At 48.7% G+C, this 20,641-nt stretch overlaps 1 protein-coding gene across 1 annotated transcript in view; it reads left to right on the top strand.

Annotated features, from left to right (window-relative positions):
• The window catches only part of LOC140417909 (uncharacterized), a 41,796-nt gene extending 23,925 nt beyond the window's left edge, over positions 1–17,871 (top strand). The window contains exons 3-4 of the mRNA XM_072501342.1: positions 4,771–4,825; positions 10,754–17,871. Of these exons, the coding sequence (XP_072357443.1) occupies positions 4,771–4,825; positions 10,754–12,128 (1,430 nt within the window). The 3' untranslated portion in view covers positions 12,129–17,871. The remainder of the gene's footprint in view (positions 1–4,770; positions 4,826–10,753) is intronic.
• The last annotated feature ends 2,770 nt before the right edge of the window (positions 17,872–20,641 follow it).

The following is a 20,641-nucleotide window of genomic DNA, read 5'->3' as shown; positions in this document are numbered from 1 at the left end:
GAGAATTCAGAATGTCCAATTCACCCAACAGCACGTCTTTGGGACTTGTGGGAGGAAACCGGAGCACCCGGAGGAAACCCACGCAGACACTGGGATAACGTGCAGACTCCACACAGACTACTCTACAAGCCGGGAATCGAACCTGGGACCCTGGAGCTGTGAAGCAACAGTAGTACCCACTGTGCTACCGTGCTGCCCACAATTTGCTGATGAGCTAGATAATTGCGCTACCCTCTGGATAATTTGAGTAATTAGCTACCACTACCAAACATTCTTTACCATCAAGGTAGAATAAGTCTGTCCCAACCTTTTGCCAAGGAACTGACACAATTTCAGCAGCTGGTTTAGCACATTGGGCTAAAGAGCTAGCTTGTAATGCAGAACAATGCCAGCAGCGCGGTTTCAATTCCCGTACCGGCCTCCACCAACAGACACCGGAATGTGGCGACTCGGGGCTTTCCACAGTAACTTCATTGAAGCCTACTTGTGACTATAAGCAATGATTATTATTATTATTCACCGGTTTTCATAGATTCCTTTGCTTGTCGATATTGATATCGTTGACAAATGGCACACTTTTCCACCATGTTATGTATAGCTTTGTTTATTTCTGGCCAATATACAGTATCTCACTCTTCACTTGCATTTCTCGATTCCAAGGTGGCCCTCATGGCAGTAACTCCTTTTGTCTTCTCCATTCTTGTTCATGCTGTTCAGTCCAAGTGAAGTTGTTCACTTCCTTCAGGATATCTCGAAGACATGCTGTCTTTGCTTCGAGATTTGGAATGAACTTTCCAATGAAGTTGATCATGCCCAGTACTCTTAGTACTCCCTTTTTATCTGTAGGTTGAGGCATATTTATGATGGCTTGTATCTTTATGTCATCCAGTTCTATTCCTTGACCAGATAATGTCTCCTCGGAAGGTTATTTCCGTTACACCAAAGTGACATTTGGCCTTATTGAGTATAGCCCATTTCTTATCTTTTGCAATACCCTAATTAGCTTGTTATTGTTTTCTTTGGTGGAACCCCCAATTATGATATCACAACGTATACTTGAACACCCTGAATGCCTTCAATAAAATGTTCCATCGCTCTATGGAATATCTCTGACGCTGAGATTATGCCAAAGGGCATACGAAGAAAGCAATATCTGCCAAATGGAGTATTGAATGCACAGTACTTCGTACTTTCTTCATTTAGCTTGAGCTGCCAGAATCCTTGCGAAGCATCAAGTTTGCTGAAATATTTCACACCGGACATCTCATTTGTGATCTCCTCTCTTTTAGGTATCGGATAGCGTTCCCTTTTTATATTCGCATTTAAATCTTTGGGATCCATACATATTTGAAGATCATTTTCTTTTTTTTTTTACACACATACCATCAAATTGACCCAATCTGTCGGCTCTTCAATCTTTTTTATAATACCAAGACGTGTCATCCTGTCTAATTCTGTCTTAAATGGTCTCGCAATGGTGCTGGAACTCTTCTCGGAGCATGTATCACCGGTTGAGCATTCTTTTTAAAAAATTAATCTTGTAAGTGAAAGACAACACATCAAAACCCTGGAATATTTTGGGAAAAGCCTGCACAATGGACTCCACTGATCCACTGTGTGTGTTCAGTGCACAGTCAGTGCTGTACACTCTTCTCACCAGCTCCAGTGCTTCACACTCTACTTAATAAAGATTCACCACCTTCAGCATCTATAATTTTAATTTGTGCACTTCTGTTTTCTTGTCCGTTCAATTCACACATTTCCAATGTGTTAATTTTCGGACCATTATAGTCCTTCAACAAGACTGTTTTATTCAATATTCTCGGTTTTAATTTCATAGTCTTGATATCACTGGATCTTATGAGATTTACTGTTGCTCCTGTATCTAACTTTACAGTGATAAGCAATCGACTCATCAACAAAGAAACTGTCCATTTGTCACTATTACAATATCACTTTTATACCTTTTGTTCTTTTCGGTGACATTTTATTCTATTTATCTGTGTTTGCCCTGTCTTCATCCTAGACAACATCAACAAAAAATGTGCCTTCCAAATTAATGTCATCAATTGCATTAATTGATTGACTTCCCTGCATTAACCTTTTTGCCTGTGAAACATTGTTTCGCAAAATGATTTTTTCTTTTGCATTTAAGCTGCACATTGCCTCTGTAGGTGCCTGTTTCCACATCTTTTGCATGTAATGGCTGCTTCTGCCGAGTGTTTAAAATGGCCACCGCTGCCAAGACCACATTTTATTTTTCAGTGCATCACATCGATGGCGTCTGCATCTCTCCCAATTCTCACCCCAAAGCTTTGTGCATTGAATGTGCTCATATGTTGCGCAGCTAGTTCACTCGCGTGGCAAATCTTAATCGGTTTTTTAACTGAAGTTCATTCCTGTAGGAGACCTTCATGCACCTTATCATCATTTACTCCAAAGACAATTTGATCCTGAATCATTGAGGATTTTAAAGGCGTGGAATTACACACTTGTGCTTTTAACTTGAGATTGGTAAGAAAGCTATCAAATGACTCGCTCATCTTCTGCATGCGCGTTCCAAACATACATCGCTCGCTCAAACGTTTCATTCTTTTTCGGTGTGCAATGCTTATCAAATTTTTTTATGATAGCATCAAAGTTTTTACTATCGTCCCCTTGTTCATATACAAAGATGTTATAAATTTCAATCACCTGCTATGGTTAGCAACAACGCTATCTTTCTTTCATCGAGCTGCACCTGAATCCTAGAGCTTATATACAGTGAAACTGTTGTTTAAATGAGCACCAATTGCCATCAATATTACCGGTTATTAGAAGTTGTTCAGGAGTTTTTAAACTATCCATCTTCTGCACTGTAAATTCTATGATCTTCTTGCACTGGTGTTGCGTTTTCAGATTACCTTTGATGTTCCATGTTTTCCTTGTAGCACCGTTTCGCCAAATTTGAAGACTGTGTCCTTCAAATCTTCACACTTCTGATCTTTTAGTTTTTGACCACTTCTGGGACCATGTTATATTCTTGTACAGAGACAATTACTGAGTTGGCGTACTAAAGAACATTTAGTTCAAGACTAGTTAATTATATTATAGAATAATAAACTGTGGGTAGGAAAGTAATGCTATAAAACTGGAACTAATACAAACACCACTGACCACAATAGTTTCTCTTCAGGATCAACCCCCCCCCCCCCCCCCCCCCCGACCCCCCTGACGCCCCTTAAGGCTCCAGTGTCACGTGCTTCTACTTGCCTGACACCTACTGGTCGGAGGCTTCACGTATTTACACAGACACTTGTTAATGCATATCATTACAATGTTAAACTTAGACAAGATACTATTTGGACCTCAGCTAGAATACTGTGTTCAGTTCTGGGTGTCACATTGTAGGAAAGATGTGAAAACATTGGAGACAGTTCAGGAGAGGTTTACAAGAATGGTTCCAGGGGTGAGAAACTTCAGTTGAGGATAGATTGGAGAGGTTGGGACTGTTCTCCTTGGAGAGACGAAGACTAAGAGGAGTTTTGATAGAGATGTTCAAAATCACGAGGGGGCTGCACAGAGTAGATAGGGAGAAACTGTTTCCACTCATAAAATGATCGAGAACGAGCCCGCGCTGATTTAAAGTGATTTGGAAAAGGGAGAAATTATCATAGAATTTACAGTGCAGAAGGAGGCCATTCGGCCCATCGAGTCTGCACCGGCTCTTGGAAAGAGCAGCACACCCAAGGTCAACACCTCCACCCTATCCCCATAACCCAGTAATCCCACCCAACACCAAGGGCAATTTTGGACACTACGGGCAATTGATCATGGCCAATCCACTTAACCTGCACATCTTTGGACTGTGGGAGGAAACCGGTGCACCCGGAGGAAACCCACGCACACACGGGGAGAACGTGCAGACTCCACACAGACAGTGACCCAAGCCGGAATCGAACCTGGAGCTGTGAAGCGATTGTGCTATCCACAATGCTACCGTGCTGCCCCCAATGTGATGTGAGAAAAAACGTTTTCGCACAGCGAGCGATTGGGGTCTGGATTGTACTGTCTGCAAGTGTGGTGGAGGCAGCTTCAATCGACGCGTTCAAGAGGCCATTAGATGATTACTTGAAAAGATGTGGAGATGTCGGCGTTGGACTGGAGTGAGCACAGTAAGAAATCTTACAACACCAGGTTAAAGTACAACAGGTTTGTTTCAAACACTAGCTTTCGGAGCACTGCACTCACCTGAGGAAGGAGCTGCCCTCTGAAAGCTCGTGTTTGAAACAAACCTGTTGGACTTTAACCTGGTGTTGTAAGACTTCTTACTGTACTTGAATAGAAACAATGTGCAGGGGTACGGGAAAAGACAGGGGGGTGGCGCTAAGTCACAATGCTGGTTTGGAGAGCCGGTACAGACACGGTGGGCCGAAAGGCCTCTTTTTGCACCATTTTCTGTGAAATCTGGACCCAAATGGTTGGGGGACCGGCTGCCCTTGGGTCCCACAGGCTCGGTCCGCTCTCCCATTGGTTGGAGGACCCAGCACCCGCTCAGGTCCTCCAGGCTGGGTCCGCTCTCCCATTGCATGGAGCACCCAGCTCGAATCTGGTCCTCCAGGCTCGCTCCGCTGTCCCATTGGTTGGAGGACCCAGCTCGAATCAGGTCCTCCAGGCTCGCTCCGCTGTCCCATTGGTTGGAGGACCTAGCACCTCCGGTCCTCCAGGCTCAGTCCTGCCTTCGTATTGGTCGGGGCGCTGCTCCATCCTCGCCACCGTGGCGGCCATGACGGTCTCCGCTGGGCCTTCGAACCGGAGCAGCTCCGCTCGGCGCGGGAAGCTCCCGGTTTGTATTTCGCTTTACCCATCTTCCCGCCGTTAAAAACACCCAAACCCGCAGCATCGCCTCCCGCCGCGACACCGACGGGGTTTCCCGGACCGGCCCCTCATTCTGGCGCCCCAGTGCGCAGGCGCGGCAGTCGCTCGGTGAGGCGGCTTCTGGCGCGCGCGGCATTGTGGGGAGGGTCGTCCCCAACGTCACAGGACATAGAATATCACTGAATCCCTGTAGTGCAGAAGGAAGCTATTCGGCACTGCACTGACCCTCTGGAAGAGCACCCGACGAAGGCCCTCTCCCCCCCCCCCCCCCCCCTCCCCCCCCCCCCCTTGCCCGATACCCTAATAGCACCAAACAGACACATCCCTGGACAAAAAAGGGCAATTTAGCAAGGGAATCCCTGCAGACACGGGGAGAAAGTGCAGACTCCGCACAGTCAGCGACCCAAGGCCGGAATTGAACCCGGGTCCCTGGCGCTGTGAGACAGCGGTGTGAACCCACTGTTCCAATGAGAGAACCACCCTGCCAGTAAGGTGTGTCTGTTTATGTTTTGCTCGTTCATGGGTCATGTGGCCACAAACCTCCCAAACCCACGACCGTTACCATCTGGAAGGATATGGGGCAGTGGAGACATGGGGAACACCACCACCTGGACGCTCCTGCCACGTCACTCACCATCCCGACTTGGAAATATATTGGCCGTTCCTTCACTTTTACCAGGGTCCAAATCCTCTCCAACAGCATGGTGGGTGTACGTACACCACACTGGACTGCAGTGGGTTCAAGATGGCGACTCACCACCAACCCCTCAAGGCGAAATTAGGAATGGGCAATAAAGACTGGGCCTAGCCAGCGATGCTCACATGCCATAAACAATTTTTAAAAACTATCATTGTTGGCACCCCTAGTCTCTTGCACATCCCGAATTGCCGGGACATTGCTCAAATATTCAAAAGGCTTTAAATTGAATTGAGAAGTTACATTAATCAAGAAATTGGTCTTGTACTGAGTAAGTGCAGCAGTTTGTAGTGGGTGAGAAAAAGAGGGGTTGCCATGAGGAATGCACCAGGGAACAGTTATCTGCAAAGCTTTTGTTTAATTAAGAAAGGTGCACTGCCAAGACTATTCTTTCTGTTTACAGAGGACAGGGCCCTGCGGATGAATGTAAGTAGCTTCTCGCGACTGAGGGGCCGAATGGGCCTACTTGTGTTCCTGTTTCATCCATGAGCCAAGCTGCCAACCTGACTGATCATCGTAATCAAAATTTCTGCAATTGAAAGCGAGTCTCCGTGATGATGACCGTTAAACTAGCATTGGTGGTCATGAAAGCCCACCTGGTTCATCAATATCCCTTTTGGGAAGGAAATCTGCCATCCTTACCTGGTCTGGCCTGCATGTGACTGCAGACCCGCAGCAGAGTGGGGTTGGCTCTCACAAGGTCAATTTAGGGATGGGAAACAAATTCTGGCCTTGTGAGTGACACCCACAGCCCATGAATATACTCAAAAACTACCTTCCTAGCCAATGGTGACTGGACTCTGCACACCGCCTTTGCCCCATTCACTCAATAGCTCTGATTCACAGCAACCAATGTCAGATTTCAAATTCGGGATTGAGCCAGCCTTTGCTGGTAAGAGTTCCAAACTTTTATTGCTCTTTTTGGTTAGATGTATTACCGAGCTTCATTCCTGAAAAGTCTGGCTCTAACATTTGGACAATCTTCCTTCGTCCTCGACTCTCCGACCAACAGAGGGAGATTCTCTGAATGAGCCTGATCCGTTCCCCCTCAATATGTGGAATAATGAATCAAGCCGTCCTCAATCTTTTACGTTTGTGTGATTTCACTCACGGCACCCAGATATTTTCTTCCCTGGGATGTGGGTGTCGCTGGCTGAGACAGCATTTGTTGCCCATCCTGAATTGCCCCTTGAACCAAGGGGGTTGATCAGTGTCACAATGGTTAGCACTGCTGCTTCACAGCGCCAGGGACCAGGGTTCAGTTTCGGTCTTGGGTGACTGTGTGGAGTTTGCACGTTCTCCCCGTGTCGGTGTGGGTTTCCTCCGGGTGCTCTGGTTTCCCTCCACAGTCCAACGATGTGCAGGTTAAGTGGATTGGCCATGATAAATTGCCCCTTCGTGTCCAGGGAGGTGCAGGTTAGGTGGGGTTATGGGAATATGGCAGGGCAGTGGGCCTAGGCTTGGTAGACGTGGTGCAGACTTGGGGTCAATGCTGAGGGAGCGCCGCATTGTCGGAGGGTCAGTACTGAGGGAGCGCCGAGAACTGAGCGAGCACCGCACTGTCGGAGGGTCAGTGCTGAGGGAGTGCCGCACTGTCGGAGGGTCAGTGCTGAGGGAGCGCCGCACTGTCAGAGGGTCAGTAGTGAGGGAGCGGCAGACTGTTAGAGGGTCAGTGCTGAAGGAGCGCTGCACAGTCGGAGGGTCAGTACTGAGGGAGTGCCGCACTGTCAGAGGGTCAGTGCTGAGGGAGCGCTGCACAGTCGGAGGGTCAGGGCTGAGGGAGCGCTGCACAGTCGGAGGGTCAGTACTGAGGGAGTGCCGCACTGTCAGAGGGTCAGTGCTGAGGGAGCGCTGCACAGTCGGAGGGTCAGTACTGAGGGAGTGCTGCACTGTCAGAGTGTCAGTACTGAGGCAGTGCTGCACTGTCAGGGGGTTAGTGCTGAGGGAGCGCTGCACAGTCGGAGGGTCAGTGCTGAGGAAGCACCGCACTGTCGGATGGTCAGTATTGAGGGATTGCCGCACTGCTAGAGGGTCAGTACTGAGGGAGCACCGCACTGTCGGGTCAGTACTGAGGGAGCACCGCACTGTCGGAGGGTCAGTGCTGAGGGAGTGCCACACTGTTAAGAGGGTCAGTGCTGAGGGAGCGCCACATTGTTGGAGGGTCAGTACTGAGGGAGCAGCGCACTGTCAGAGGGTCAGTGCTGAGGGAGTGCCACACTGTCAGAGGGTCAGATCTGAAGGAGCGCTATACTGTCAGAAGGCCAGTACTGAGGGAGTGCCGCACTGTCAGAGGGTCAGTGCTGAAGGAGCGCCGCACTGTCAGAGGGTCAGTACTGAGGCAGTGCTGCAGTGACGGAGGGTCAGTACTGAGGGATTGCCGCACTGTCAGGGTCAGTACTGAGGGAGCTCTGCACTGTTGGAGGGTCTGCTGAGGGAGCGCCGCACTTTCAGAGGGTCAGTACTGAGGGAGCGCCGCACTGTCAGAGGGTCAGTACTGAGGGAGTGCCGCACAGTCTGAGGGTCAGTACTGAGGGAGTGCTGCACTGTCAGGGTCAGTACTGAGGGAGCTCTGCACTGTTGGAGGGTCTGCTGAGGGAGCGCCGCACTGTTAGAGGGTCAGTAGTGAGGGAGTGCCGCACAGTCTGAGGGTCAGTACTGAGGGAGTACTGCACTGTCAGAGGGTCAGTACTGAGGGAGCGCCGCACTGTCAGAGGGTCAGTACTGAGGGAGCTCCGCACTGTCAGAGGGTCAGTACTGAGGGAGTGCCGCACAGTCTGAGGGTCAGTACTGAGGGAGTACTGCACTGTCAGAGGGTCAGTACTGAAGGAGTACTGCACTGTCAGATGGTCATAACATCCACGGATATTTCCCGATGCTCTTCAAACAATTCACTGTGAAGCGTTGGGCTTGACCTACCATTTACACTGTTGTTCTTATTAGCCTTAGTTTTATTAGCTCTAATTCTGTCACCTTTGCTCACGAGTCGCCAGGTATCTTTCTGATACCGCCACGTGGTTCAAGCTCGAGTTATGATTAATAAGACAGCACACCGCTTAGTAAGATTAAAATCAACGGTCATTTATTATGTACAGCAATAAATACTTATACAATAATCCTATTTTCTATATCACTACCTACCACTACTGGCCAATACTTAACTTTTGGGAATGGCCCACCAGGTCAGGGAAACAAATGGCTTATTGAATTGGGTCTGGCCTGCGGGATTCCAAAGGATGATACAGGTCGATGGCTAGGAGTCTCTATCGAGTAGCGATCGCTGGAGTCAAACTTACGGTTGCTGGTCGATGGTTCTTGCGAAGGTTGCGAGCAGGAGAAGAAGGGAGAGAAGAGTCGATCTGAACTTGGCCCCTATCTTTATCGTTCCCAGGGGCTTCCCGCCTCTCGGGGAAGACCTTGACCCTGGTCCCAAGTAATTGGACTTGTCCCCAATCACTGGGTTCGATATGCTCCAATAATGGGGCGATTCCTTGATCAGGGGGTGGTCGTTCACCTGTCTCTGTCCCGGCCACTGCTGGCGGCGAGAGGTCTGGATCGGCATTCAATTGCTAATATGTTGCAATTGTTCCCGGGGATAGCCAATTAAACTGCAGATGTCTGTGTTGATGGGCTGCTAATGGTCGCAGGTATCGATCTGGGCCGACTTCCCCAGAGCCGAATACGCTGTTCTGTCTGCAGCTGTCCGTTTGTGCCCTGTTGGCTGCTTTTCCCATCAGCCTTTTCGGTTAGCCATTTTACATCGGACTTTGGCCAAGTTAATCGGGAATCAGCCATTTTAGGTGGGTCCTCTTATTTGCGTTGTCGGCAGTTCAGAGGAGGTTCACAAGATTGATTCCAGAGATGAGGGGTCTGTCTTATGAAGAGAGATTGAGCAGTTCAGGCCGATAATCTCTCAAGTTCAGAAGAATCAGAGGAGATCTAATTGAGGTGTATGAGATGGTAAAATGTATTGACAAATTAGACGTGGAGTGGATGCTTCCTCTTGTGGAACAATCTAGAACGAGAGGTCATTGTTTTAGGATAAGGGAAAGCAGATTTAAAACCGAGATGAGGAGAAATTGCATCTTTCAAAGGGTTGTGAATCTATGGAATTCGCTATCTCAGAGTGGTGGATGCCGGGACTGAGGAGACAGACAGACTTTTGATTAGGAATGAGTTGAAGGGTTATGGACGACGGGCAGGAAAGTGGTGTTGAGGCTGAGAGGGGATCAGCCATGATCGTATTGAGTGGCGGAGCGGGATCGAGGGGCTGAATTGCCTCATCCTGCTCCTAGTTCTTATACTCTCCGTCTTAAATAAGCAACCTCTTATTTTTTTTAAAGTGACTCCTAGTTCTAGATTCTCCCACAAGAGGAAACACCCTCTCCTCATGCACCCTGTCAATAATCCCCTCAGGATCGTAACGGTTTTGATCGATTCGCTTCTCACTCTTCTGAACTCCAGTGGACACAAACTAACCTCTCTCCAACCTTTCCTCATCAGACAACCCCGCCATTCCTGGAATTAGTCCAGTAAAATGTCTCCGAACTGCTTCTAATACATTGTCATCTTTCCTTAAACAAGGAGGTCAACACCGTACACAATACTCCAGACCTGGTCTCACCAATGTCCTGTACAACTGAAGCATACCCTCTCAATTCCTCTCACAATATTAGTTTTCCTAATTACTTGCTGTACCTGCTCACTAGCCTTTTGTGATGCAGACACTAAGACACCCAGATTCCTCTGCATCTTAGAGCTCTGCATTCTCTCACCATTTTGGATAATAATTTCCTTTTTATATTCTTCCTGTCAAAATGGAAAGCAGTGTTGTCAGGGAGGGAGTTTGAGGTGAGTGACTTGGAGGGGAACCTCCAGGTGGTGGGGTTTCCAGCTATCTGCTGCTCTTCTCCTTCTAGATGGTGGCAGTCGTGGGTTTGGAAGGTGCTGCCGAAGGATATGTGACTCCTTTGAAGATCTCCAATAAATTGTTTAAACATGATTTCCCTTTCCCAAAACATGTTGACCCTGCCTGAACTTTTCCAAATGCCCGCTGTCACAATCTTTAATCTCTCAGCAACCTTCCCTTCCTCTGACTCTCCACTTCCCAGTAATGTCTCCGTCTTTCTTAATGCTCATTGGGGCAGAATTAGCCACTGAATAAGCATGCTCCCTTTTACACCTCCTTCACTCCTTTTGCAGGCTTTTAGAAATGGAGGAATTGCAGAGCAGACCAGACCTTGCCGAAGCAGTCGATTCATCAGGACCTAAGTGTTTGGACATGGATGGAGAAAGCAGCGATCACCAAGGGGATAAACTGCACACTTGTTCTGTGTGCGGACTCTCCTTCAGCCGATCGTCTGACCCAGAGCGACACCGACACTGTCACACCGAGGGGGGTCAGGGTAAAGGTGGGGATGGCGGGGAGAGTCTCAGCCCACAAAGTGTGTCGGACCCTCATCGCGCTCCTACCGACAGAGAGGCCCGCTTCGCCTGTTCCGTCTGCGCAAAGGGATTTGCTTTCCCATCCCATCTCCAAGCCCACCAGCGGGTCCACTGTGACACAAGACCGTGGAAGTGCTCCGACTGTGGGAAGAGCTTTAAAAGCAGGCAGGAGCTGAAGCGACACGGGCGCCTGCACGCCGGGGAGAGGCCATTCGCCTGCTCGGTATGCGGGAAGGGATTCACTCAGTTATCTGACCTGTGCCAACACCAGAAAGGTCACGCCACCCGGCAGCTTCTGACATGCTCGCTCTGCGGGAAGGGGGTCACTCGGCCCTCCGCCCTCCTGAGACACCAGCGGTTCCACGCTGAGAAAAGCGCTTCTCAATGCTCCGAGTGCGGCAAGAGATTCAAGTGTGACCAGGAACTGAGGAGACACCAGCTGGAGGGAGTGGGCGGGAGGTTATTCAGCTGCCCCATGTGCGGGAAGCGCTTTGCACGCTCCTCCAACCTGCTGACCCACCAGCGCGTCCACACCGGGGAGCGGCCGTTCAGCTGCTCCGTGTGCGGGAAGGAATTCGCCCAGGCTTCCAACCTGGAAACCCACCAGCGGGTTCACTCTGGCGAGCGGCCGTTCAGCTGCCTGGTGTGCGGGAAGAGCTTCGCGCGCTCCTCTGCCCTGCTGACCCACCAGCGTGTCCACACCGGCGAGAGGCCGTTCACCTGCTCCGTGTGCGGGAAGGGGTTCACCCAGTCCTCCAATCTGCTGACCCACCAGCGAATCCACACCGGGGAGCGGCCGTTCACCTGCTCGGTGTGCGGGAAGGGATTCATTCGTTCCTCCAAGCTGCTTGGCCACCAGCAGGTTCACACCGACGAGAGACCGTTCCCCTGCTCGACCTGCGGGAAGCGTTTCAAAAGCAGCGGCAGCCTAATGGTCCACCAGCGCTATCACACCGCCGTCAGGCCCTTTGCCTGCACCGTGTGTGGGAAGGGATTCACCGACTCCTCCCACCTCCTGAGGCACCAGCGGGTCCACACTGACGAGAGACCGTACACATGCTCCGTGTGTGGGAAGGGCTTCATCCGCTCCTCCCACCTGGTGAGACACCAGCAGATTCACCCTGTTCCCTAGCACTGGGCTGAAGTGTCGACTGTTATATAAATGTCTGCACCGCTGTGTGACTTTCTCATCCCTTCCTTCAACTTTTCATCACCTTGCGTCAGATCTAAAGCAGAGAACCGGGCAATTTGTCCCAGCACTTGGCCCACAGCCTTGTATGTCCTGGGATCGCAAGTGCACATCTAAATACTTCTTAAATGTTAGGAGGGTCTCTGTCTCCACCACCCTTTCAGGCAGCGAGTTCCAGACTCCCACCACTCTCTGGGTAAAATGTTTTTTCTCAGATTTCCTCTAAACCTCCTGCTCCTTAACTTAAACCAATGCCCCCTGGTCATTGATCGCTCCACCAAGAGGGCAAATTTCTTCCTGTCTACTCTTTCTGTGCCCCTCATAATTTTAGAAATCTCAATCATGTCCCCCCTCAGTCTCCTCTGCTCCAAGGAAAACAATCCCAGTCTATCCAATCTTTCTTCACAGCTAAAACTCTCCAGTCCAGGCAGCATTCTGGTAAATCTCTGCACCCTTTCCAGTGCGATCACATCCCTCCTATAATATGGATTTGAGAACTGCACATAATACTCTAGCTGTGGCCTAACCAACATTTTATACAGTTCCAGCATAACCTCCCTGCTCTTAAACCATATGCCTCGGCTAATAAAGGCAAGTATACCAAGAATGCTTTCTTAACCACTGTATCCACTGCTATCCTAAGGGACCGGTGTACTTGCTCACCAAGGTCCCTCTTGGTACTTCCCAGGGTCCTGCTGTTTATCGTGTATTTCCTTGTTTGTCCTTCCCAAGTGCATCACTTCACACTTATCCGGATTGAATTCCATTTCCCACTGATCAGCCCATCTGACCAGCCAGTCTACATCCTCCTGCAATCTAACACTATCCTCCTCACTATTTACCACCCCACCAATTTTCATATCATCTGCAAACTTAATGATCAACCCTCCTAATTCATATCTAAATCATTTCTATAAACCACAAACAGCAAGGACCCCGACACGGATCCCTGCGGGACCCCATTCAACACAGGCGTCCAGTCAGAAAAACATCCCTTCGACCCTCGGCTTCATGCCACTCCCCCAATTCTGGATCCAATTTGCCAAATTTCACCATCAGTCTCCATGTTGGGTGAGTTTTCAAGATTTTATCCCTTCGAAAGGGACCATTAGTTTAATCAAATAGTGAGGAGACATAAGTCTTGCATTAAGTTTATATCTTAACTGTTGAAACTACTTAGTGCAACCACCGATAACAGTTGAAAGATTTTTATAAACTTTAAACCCAGTTAGTTAGATGAAACTAAAGGGTGGCAGGGTAAGTGATGTGTTGCAGCTTTAGTATGTGGGAGCTGTTGGACACTAGCATGATTCATGGTCACCACATCTGCAGTATATATCTGCAGCTCGAGGATGTTCAACTCTGAGTTTCTGATGGAGTCTGCGTTTTGGACACTGATGCATCAGGGAGCGGGAAGGTTACCTCGACATTGTGTTCCAGGAAGTAGCCACGCCCCTTCGGCTGGGTACTTCCGATTTGATCCAAGGCCAGGACAGTAGGATGCGTCTATGAGTGGTAAAGGTATGGGATCCCGAAGGTAACAATGGAGGAGCCTCAGCCCTTGCAGGTGTCCCCAACAGATTTGAGGTTCTTGCAACTTGTGTGGATGAGAGCAGGGAGGATGAGTATCATCAAGGAGGGAAGTGAAAAGGAATGGAGTTGCAGTAGGGCACAGCACAGATAGGGGGATAGATACTCTTTCCTGAAGCTTAAGTGCATAAGCCCCAAAGGCTATCTTGCCTGCCTGGTGCAAGGGTTAAGGACATCTCAGGATGGAGAGAAAGTAGGAGGAAAAGGGTCCAGTTGCTGTGGTCCACGCGGGTACCAATGACATAGATGGGAGTAGTAAAGATGTTGTCCTGAGGGATTATATGCAGCTAGGGACAAGAAAAAGCCAAACCACAAAGTTTGATCCACAAGCAAATTAGCATCGGGTAAATAAGATTATAGAGTTGACTGCGTGGCTCAAAGATTGGTGTGGGAGAATGGGTTTCGATTGATGGGACATTGGCACCAGTACTGGGGCAAGAGGGAGCTGTACCATGGGGATAGCCTTCACCTGAACCACACTGGGACGAGGGCTATAGAGAGGATTTTAAATGAAACACTGGAGGGAGATTTGGAAATGTTAAAGAAAACAGATAAGGAAATAATGCAGGGTAGCAATGCAGGTTATGATAACTAGCACATGACAGGAGGGACAGCAGACAAATATAAAACTGCACCAGTAGAATATGATCAGAGTAGGACAAATGACAAAAGAAAGAATGAATAACTCATTGTGAATGTCTGCAACATTTGTGACGAGATAGCTGTTGCAAAGATGTGATTACAAAGTGGTTGAGAGCTGGATATGAGACATAAGAGCAGAATTAGGCCACTCAACCCATTGAGTCTGCTCCACGATTCAATCATGCCTGATATATTTCTCATCCCCATTCTGCCTTCTCTCCAGATCCCCTGATCCCCTTATTAATCAAGAACCTATCTAACTCTATCTTAAAGACACTCAGTAATTTGGCTTCCACGGCATTCTGTGGCAAAGAGTTCCACAGATTCACCACCCTCTGGCTGAAGAAATTCCTCCTCATCTCTGTTTTAAAGGATCGTCCCTTTAGTCTGAGATTGTGACCTCTGCTTTTAGTTTTTCCTACAAGTGCAAATATCCTCTCCACATCCACTCTATCCAGGTCTCGCAGTATCCTGTAAGTTTCAATAAGATCCCCCCACATCCTTCTAAACTCCAACGAGTACAGACCCAGAGTCCTCAACCGTTCCTCATACGACAAGCTCCTCATTCCAGGGATCATTTTTGTGAACCTCCTCTGGACCGTTTACAAGGCCAGCACATCCTTCCTTAGATACGGGGCCCAAAACTGCTCACAATATTTCAAAATGGGATTTGACCAAAGCCTTATGCAGCTTCAGAAGTACATGTCTACTCTTGTATTCTAGCCCTAGAATATTCCAGAGTATTTGACACTGTGGAAAGAAAAGGAGGTGGGGTAGTCTGCTAACAGCAGAAGATATCAGTACTAGATTCAGAAATGATCTTGGTTCAAAAAAATCAAAGCATTTGATAAGGTGCCCCATAAAATGTTATTGTGGGTTATACATGAGCATGGATAGAGGACTAGCTAACCCAACAGGAAAGAACGTCAGGATAAATGGCAAACTAACTGGTGGAGAGTCACAGGGGTCAGCGCTGGGACCTCAATTATTTCCAATCTATATTACTGACTTGGATGAAAGAATTGATCGTATTGTAGCCAGATCTGCTGATGAAATGAAGATAAGTAGGAAATCAAGCCGTGAGGAGGATACAAAGAATCTCCAAAGAGATATAAATAATTTGAGTGGGCTAAATTCTGACAGTTGGGGTGTAATGTGGGAAAATGTGAAGTTGTACACTTTGGCAGCAAGAGTAGAAAACTGGAAAGAGACTGCAGAATTCTGCAGTACAGAGGGACCTGGGTGTTCTTGCGCATGAATCACAAAACATTAGCATGCAGGTCCGGCAAGTAGCTGCTAGATTTCTGATTAACAGTTATGTAAAGGGTTATGGGGATAGTAAAAAGCAGTGTCCGACCAGCCGTGATCGTGTTGAATGGTAGAGCAGGCACGATGGGCTGAATGGCCTATTCTGATGTTCCTACCTGGGCAGTAATGAAGTCAAGGCAGTGTTTCCAATCATTTTATTCTTTAACCTCCACATTGCAACCAAAAACTGCATGTGGTAGCACAGTGGTCAGCTGTTGCTTCACAGTGGCAGGGTCCCAGGTTCGATTCCCTGCTTGGGTCACTGTCTGTGCGGAGTCTGCACATTCTCCCCGTGTCTGCGTGAGTTTCCTTCGGGTGGAGGCTGGTCCAGGCAGCGGCAAGTCATAAACCAATCGGACTTAGCCTGTGGAGGCAGGTCCAGGCAGTGGCAAGTCATGAACCAGTGGAGACAGTGGGAAGTCATAAACCAGTCGGACCTCGCCTGCGTGCCGCCCTACTTTCATGTTTAATTCATGTTATGCATCACTTGACTGTGGATGTCCCAGTCTCTCATTCTGGTTAGTTTTCAGTACATCCAAACTCAATCAGCTGATTATTTTCTGTTGCGCTAAGTTTCTGTGAGGACCACTGTAGCTTCAAACCCGGCAATCTCCCAGTATCTGATCTCTCACAGTTTAAACTAGGATTAAGCCTCGTACACGTGCCAGATGCACAGTGAGAGTGTGGTTTTTATTCTGCCCTCTCTGTGAGTTGCAAGTTGCACACAGCATTTCAAGCTGAAACTAACTCTCCCAGTAAACATCCAGATAAATTGAAACCAGAGAGCCTCCACCCATCAGCAACATAATGCCGCCTGCTCTGGGCTGTCTGGAAACTGACCTTTAGACTAATTATCCTTTGTTTACATTTTCTTATATTCCACAGGAACTAGAAGCAGGAGGTGGCGATTCGACCCCTTCAATTCTCCACCATTCAATTGGATCATGGCTGAGTTTTTACCTCAGTGTCATATCCCTGCACTATCCCCGTTGGCAGCACGGTAGCACAGTGGTTAGCACTGTTGCTTCACAGTGCCAGGGTCTCATTCGATTCCCGGCTTGGGTTACTGTGCGGAGTCTGCACGTTCTCCCTGTGTCTTCGTGCGTTTCCTCCGGGTGCTCCGGTTTCCTTCCACAAGTCCCGAAAGACGTGCTGTTAGGCAATTTAGACATTCTGAATTCTCCCTCTGTGACCCGAACAGGCGCCGGAATGGGGCGACTAGGTGCCTTTCCCAGTAAATTCATTGCCGTGTTAATGTCAGCCTACTTGTGACAATAAAGATTATTGTGACTTCCGGGTGTGGCGATGACCAGCTAAGTCGCACGTTTCGGCAGCTCCCGGTGGAACGGACTTTTGGGCTCTTGATAGGAGCCCCAACGGCAATTTTAATGGCTAAAAACACCGTGCGGTAAACCAGGAGGGTGTTCCCCCTGGACACGGATGGAAAAAGGAGAGGAAAGTGGCCGGATTGCAGCGGATCCTTTGGAACAACGGCAAGGAAGGCAAGCAAAAACCAAGATGGCGTCGGAATGTGGCAGTTTCATATGGGGCCCTGAACAACAAGAGTTCTTGAAATGCTGCGTGGAGGAGATAAAAAAGGAAATGAAGAAAGAGTTGTTGGCCCCGATACTACAAAACTAAAAATAGACACTGGGCAGGGCTGAAAACCAAATAAAGCCGATACAGGGCAGGCCTGAAAATGAAACCAAAAATAGATACACATCAGGGTTGAAAATGAAACTAAAAACAGAGACGGTAGGGCTGAAAACTGAACTAAAAATAAACACAGGGCAGGGCTGAAAACAAAACTAGAAACATGCACAGGGCAGGGTTGAAAATGTAACTAAAAACTGACACAGGTCAGGGCTGTTCCATGACAGGAGACTTCCATTTCAAATAATATCTGCTTCTGCTCTTTTTCAGAGATCCCAGGATCAAATTCTGAGTGGGTAGTGGTGTGGAAGGGGCCCGGCCTATCACATACATATGGGACAGGATTCTCCGACGCCAAAATTGCGTTCGGCGACCAGTCGGAAAATCCACGATGGTGCCGAAATCGGGGGCGGTGCTGCTTTTGCGATGCTCCGCCCCTTCTGAAACGGAGTACTCTAGGAGTCCAGCGCCGCCACAGTCGGGGGAGAGCCGATCCGCGGGCAGGGGGGGCTTTGGTAGGGGCTGGGGCACTGGTCAGGGGTGGTCCGGGGGTGGCGAGCCTGACCAAAGGGGGGCACTATTTGTCAGGCCGGGTCTGCATGCGGCCGGCGCCATGTTGCACGGCGCGGCTGCTGCAGGCCGCCGTCATGTGCATGTGTGGCCACGGACCCAGCAATTCTCTGGCTGTATCCGCAGGTAAAGCCGGGGGCTTTACGCTGCGTGCCTGCTAGCCTCCCACCAGACAGAGGATCGGTGCATCTTCTGATCCATTTCCTCAGGCGTAAAACGCCACTGTTCCCACACCAGTGTCAGCACCAGTCTTCAAATCGGAGAATCCAGCCCGGGGTATTTGGTTAGGGCATTGGTGGTGGGGGGGGGGGGGGGGTTGTGTTGGTTCTACTTTGTGTTTTAAATGTTAAAAACTTTAATAAAAATATTTTCAAACTTTGACTGGGCTAACTGGGGTACAATGTGACTGAGATGACATTCTCGTCATCGGTTCAAATGAACCGGAACACTTGAAGAACTTGGAAGCTGCACCGAAACACCGACAAAACCATAATTTCAGAGTTAAAAACGAAAAGTGCGACATCCATAAATTACCTGGATTACGTCATCGATAAAGATGGCTTACACAAGGAGCCAAAAAGATGAAGGCAATCTTCGAAGCACCATTTCCTCAAAATATAATACAACGGAGATCATTTCTCGGAATAATCAATTATTCTGGCAAATTTGTTCCGGATTTAGCTACACGATTGAAGCCTTTCCCCACTTTCTTATGTGTCAAACAGGTATGACAATGGTCAGAAGAATGCAAGAGTGCATATAATGAGATAAAAGATGTCTCAAAGAAGTGTGAGCTATTGATTCACTACAATCCCAAGCTGAAGTTACAACTTGCTTGCAATGCGTCACTCTATGGGGTTGGTGCAGTTGTCTCGCGCGTTAAGCCTTTAGGAGAAGATGACCGATCGCATTTGCTTCACAAACACTAACGCGGGAACGAATCATGCGCTCAGCTAGAAAAAGAGGCTTTGAGCACCATTTTCGGGGTAAGAAGGTGTTATCGAGTGTTATTATTATGCATCTTCTTATTTAAATCTATTGCTCATGTCATCAGTAAATTGTGCAGTCATTAGTTTTGTTTCCTGTGTATTCGTATTTAACTGCCGTTCTAATTCTATTCTGCTACTGTTATTCTGGTATTCAGATAGCTGCTCCCGTTTTTGAGTCCAAACTGTTTAAAACTTTGTTAGTTTTATACATTAAAGAAGATTAACTTATAATGCGCTTTCAACTACCTTTTTGTGGTCAAGTTATTGCAAAAGATTTCACCACTACCTTTATAGACGTCAATTTCTCTTCTGACGTATCGTCGATCCTTGGGCCATATAAAGGTATTCCTTCTTTAGTAGCTAGTAGTTAGAAAGATGTTCCTTGATATTATCTGCACACATGTAGGATATCCAAGATTGTAAATCAGAGCAAATGCTATTGCTGAGTCAAGATTGCCGTTACAAGTTAAACAAGAACCTGAAGAACATTTTGTTAACATTTAGGCCTGGATTCTCCGATTGGCGATGCCAAATTCGCATTCGGCGATCGGCCGGAGAATGAGTCATGTTGGAATCGGGGTCAGCGCTGTTTTTCTGACACCGCCTCTCAAAAACGGCATACTTGAGGAGTATGCCGCACACCGTCGGGATGGCCTCAGATCGTCACCTGAGGCCCACCCCGATGGGCTGAGTCCCCAACGGCGTGGGGCGCATGTTCTCACAACTTTTGTGGACCGCGCATGGTGGCTGCGGACTGTGTTCAACATCACCACAGTCGGTGGGGGTGCCGTTCTGCTGGCCGGGGGGGTGGGCTTCGGTGAGGCTGGTGGGGGGTGGTGGCGATGGGGGTTACAGGGGGACAGTTTTTGGCAGGCAGGGTCTGCGTGCGGCCAGCGGCATGTTGGTCGGCGCAGCTGCCGCCGTGCGCATGCGCACCCACGCACCTGGCCATTCTCTGGCCGGATCCGCAGGTAAAGCCGGGGGCTTTACACGGCACGGCTGCAAGCCCCCCACTGGGCGGATCATCGGTGCTGGGTCGACGCTGACTTTTTGATCATAAGACCAGATGGATCCTGCGGACAGAGCCGCAGAATTGGAGAATCCAGCCCTCAATATTTCACACTCGTGGATGATGTGCCTGGGTCTTCATTTCAAGTTCAGAGATACACAAGAACTGATCCAGTGATGGGGAGGATGATGGACATGGTCCAAAAAGGAACACTGTCAGAAGTTCATCGTAAGTAGCACAGTGGTTAGCACTGTTGCTTCACCGTGCCAGGGACCCTGGTTTGATTCCATGCGCGGGTCACTGTCTGCGCGGAGTCTGCACGTTCTCCCTGTGTCTGGGTGGGTTTCCTCCGGATGCTCCAGATTCCTCCCACAAGTCCCGAAGGACGTGCTGTTAGGTAACCCAAGTGATTATTCCTCCATGCTTAGGAAATCAAGTCCTTGACCAACTGCACGAGGGGCATCCTGGTGTGAGGATGAAGGAACTACCACCGTTATTTTGGCCGAATTAGATGCTCAAATCGAAGAGAAAGTGGAGCAATGTCAGTCCTGTGTAAAACTAAGGGACACTCCACCACTGCAACCCTGACACATGTGGGAATGTCTGTCACAGTTGTGGCAGAGAATACACGTAGATGGCACTGGTCCAGTGGAAGGACACATGTTCCTAGTGATTGTGGATCCACACTCTCAGTG

This window comes from Scyliorhinus torazame, chromosome 5 (genome assembly GCF_047496885.1).
Source record: "Scyliorhinus torazame isolate Kashiwa2021f chromosome 5, sScyTor2.1, whole genome shotgun sequence".
NCBI classification, from domain to species: domain Eukaryota; kingdom Metazoa; phylum Chordata; class Chondrichthyes; order Carcharhiniformes; family Scyliorhinidae; genus Scyliorhinus; species Scyliorhinus torazame.
This window is presented reverse-complemented; position numbering and strand designations above follow the sequence as displayed.